Here is a 2,806-nt window from a genome sequence, read left to right on the forward strand (position 1 = left end):
AAGCATTTATGTGTCCATGCTGGCCGAGGATCCATGTGTTTGGGTGGGTAGAAATGACCTGTTTTAAAAGAGGGATTTCCACTCCATTGTCTCCAAAATCCTGGTTTTTTGCCCCAGTCCATCACCATTTGGCTGTGGAAGATGCTGGTGGGCCAGAGAGAATTAGAATCATGGAATGATTCAGGTTGGAAAAGACCTCCAACACCATTTGGAATTCCTGGATGCCACCCGAAGCAATGATTGGATGCCAAAGGTCAGACTTTTTGGTGTCAAAAGTAAAAAAAATGTCCTGTCCCCTATGAAATTCTGATGTCAGTTTGCATCCCAATGGATTTTTCTCTGGCTGTGTCCAAGTGCCCAAGGGAAGCCAGGAAGATGTGGAGACCACCAGCCAGGTGTCTTCCCAACATGGATCACCAGGACCATGGATGACCAAGTCTCTGCCCAGCGAGGGTCACTGTGGACCATCCAGTGGGGGTCCCCAACGGGGGATGGAGTTGAAGCAGCGCTCAAAGCTCTTCCTGTCACTGTAGGACACAAAACAACACGAGTGCACACACTGCTGCTCTCAAGGGGGAGAAAAGGGAAGTTTATTTTCTGACTCCAACATTTAGAGTTTTCTAAAAGTGACTGGATTGGAGGGTGAAAGTGCCACCTCTCCAATGACACTGGACAAACCAACAGTCCATCAAATTTTTCTTCCAAAAAAGAATGCAAAACAATAAGTTATTTACAGAAAGTGTGTGAGAAAGTTTGCTACAAGAATGTAAACATCAGAAGGCTTAGAAAATCATAAAAAATCAAGGCCACACTCTTCCTGCACACAGGGCACTTGTAGGGCATCCCTTACTGCTGCCTCCCTTGGTGTTGGGTCACAGCAGAGTTCTGGGAGAAGCTCTTCCCACACTTAGGACACTGTCAGGGCCTCTCCCCAGTGTGGATCTGCTGGTGGGTGACAAAGGTGGAGTTTTTCTTCAAGCCCTTCCTGCAGTCAGGGCAGCAGAAGGGCCTCTATTCTGTGTGAATCTGCTGATGCTTGAGGAGACAGTATTGGCTCTGAAAAACCTCTCCCCACACTCAGAACACTCATAGGGCCTGTCCCCAGCGCAGATCCTCTGGTGGGCAATCAGGCTGGAGTTCTAGCCGAAGCTCTTCCCACATTCTCCACACTTGTAAGGCCTCTCCCTGGAGTGGATCCTCTGGTACAGAATCAGCCCACTGCTCCTTCTGAAGCTTTTCCCACATTCCCTGCACTTGTAGGGCCTCTCCCCAGTGTGGATCCTCTGGTGGGCATTCAGATGGCAGCTCTGCCTAAAGCTTTTCCCACATTCCCTGCACTTGTAGGGCCTCTCCCCAGTGTGGATCCTCTGGTGCATAATCAGGCTGGAGTTCTCGATGAAGCTCTTCCCACACACTGAGCACGTGTAGGGGCATTCCCCAGTGTACACTGTCTGGTGGATGATCAGGCGAGAGCTGTCACGGAAGCCCTTCCCACATTCTCCACACACAAAGGGTCGTACCCCAGTGTGGATCATCTGGTGGAGTTTCAGGCTGGAGCTCCTCCTGACGCCTTTCCCACATTCTCCACATTGATAGGGCCGTTCATTGGTGTGGATCCTGATGCCGAATTTTGCCCCAAAAGGCGAGAATAACTGCCTAAGAGACTCAATTTAAGTCAGCATAGACAGGAGGGATTTTTTTACAACGCGTCGGAGAAATCACAAAGGGATTTCTAAGTATCTCGTAACAAAAGCAAGCCTTTTATACAGTTTTGATTATGAAGTTACATCATATCACATGCATAATCATGTTTTTGCATACATATTCATAAGAGGCGTGGTGTAGGCGGAGCGTGGGCGGAAACATCTCTTTTGAGGATCATTTCGGTGGTCGTTCCGGTTGCCTTCATCATGGACAGGGGTCACCTGATGAGTCTTCCTCCTTAAACTTTTGAACTCCTATCCAAATATGGCCAATTCCCGGTGTATTTGGCTTGGTCCCATGGCTTGGCAAGGTTATTAGGGTTAGTTGGCTCTGAACACGCTTAGCCCATCAGTTCCCCTATCCCTATCTCTCTTTCCTGTCACGGTGTTCCATGCCTTAGCCGATTTATTGCCCTATATGTTTCCTAAGTGCTAAGCTTTCTTCAAATGTTTCACATGCCATGTTTTAACTCATTATTTCTTGAAGGCTACCCGTTTAGGGGCTTCAATCCTCTGGTGGATGATCAGGTGGGAGCTGAACCTGAAGCTCTTCCCACATTCCCCACACTGATAGGGCCGTTCATTGGTGTGGATCCTCTGGTGGATGATCAGGTGGGAGCTGAACCTGAAGCTCTTCCCACATTCCCCACACTCATGGGGCCGTTCCCCAGTGTGCATCCTCTAGTGGATGATCAGGTGGTAGCTCGTGGGGAAACTCTTCCCACATTCCAAGCACTGGTGGGGCTTCTTGCCATCATCAAGCTGCTCATAGACCACCACCTCAGAGCTCTGGCCAGAGCTCCACCTGCCTTCCTGGCACAGGCTGGGTCCTTCCTCCTCAGAGCATCCTGAGCTGGGTTTGCAGCCCCTCCTCCTGTGGGATCTCCAGGGCTTTTCCTCCCCATTGCACTCCTGTGCCCTGCAGCCACTCAAAGTGGCCTCTGCCACGATGTTCTGCCATGGGGATTTGCCCTCCCTGGTCTCCATCCTCAGCTCCTGCTCTGGGGGAGGAAGGACAAGGAGAGGATGAGATTTGCATCTGTGCCACAGGGAAGGGGAAGGAGATCCCCCCAGTGCATCCCTGGCTGGACACCATCAGCAGC

General features: G+C 50.5%; 1 protein-coding gene across 1 annotated transcript; it reads right to left on the reverse strand.

Moving 5' to 3' along the window:
- Positions 1–1,334: 1,334 nt before the first annotated feature.
- On the reverse strand, positions 1,335–2,532 carry LOC128937685 (zinc finger protein 664-like; the record flags this gene model as incomplete). Its single annotated transcript, XM_054277471.1, has 2 exons — positions 2,259–2,532; positions 1,335–1,610 (listed from the first exon to the last, which is right to left on the reverse strand). Coding segments are annotated over exons 1-2 (399 nt in total), but the record flags the coding sequence as incomplete, so codon positions are not given.
- Positions 2,533–2,806: the final 274 nt, after the last annotated feature.

Source organism: Melozone crissalis, unplaced genomic scaffold (assembly GCF_028551555.1).
Source record: "Melozone crissalis strain CALT ecotype California unplaced genomic scaffold, PUWL_Pcris_2 ptg000021l_1, whole genome shotgun sequence".
NCBI lineage: Eukaryota > Metazoa > Chordata > Aves > Passeriformes > Passerellidae > Melozone > Melozone crissalis.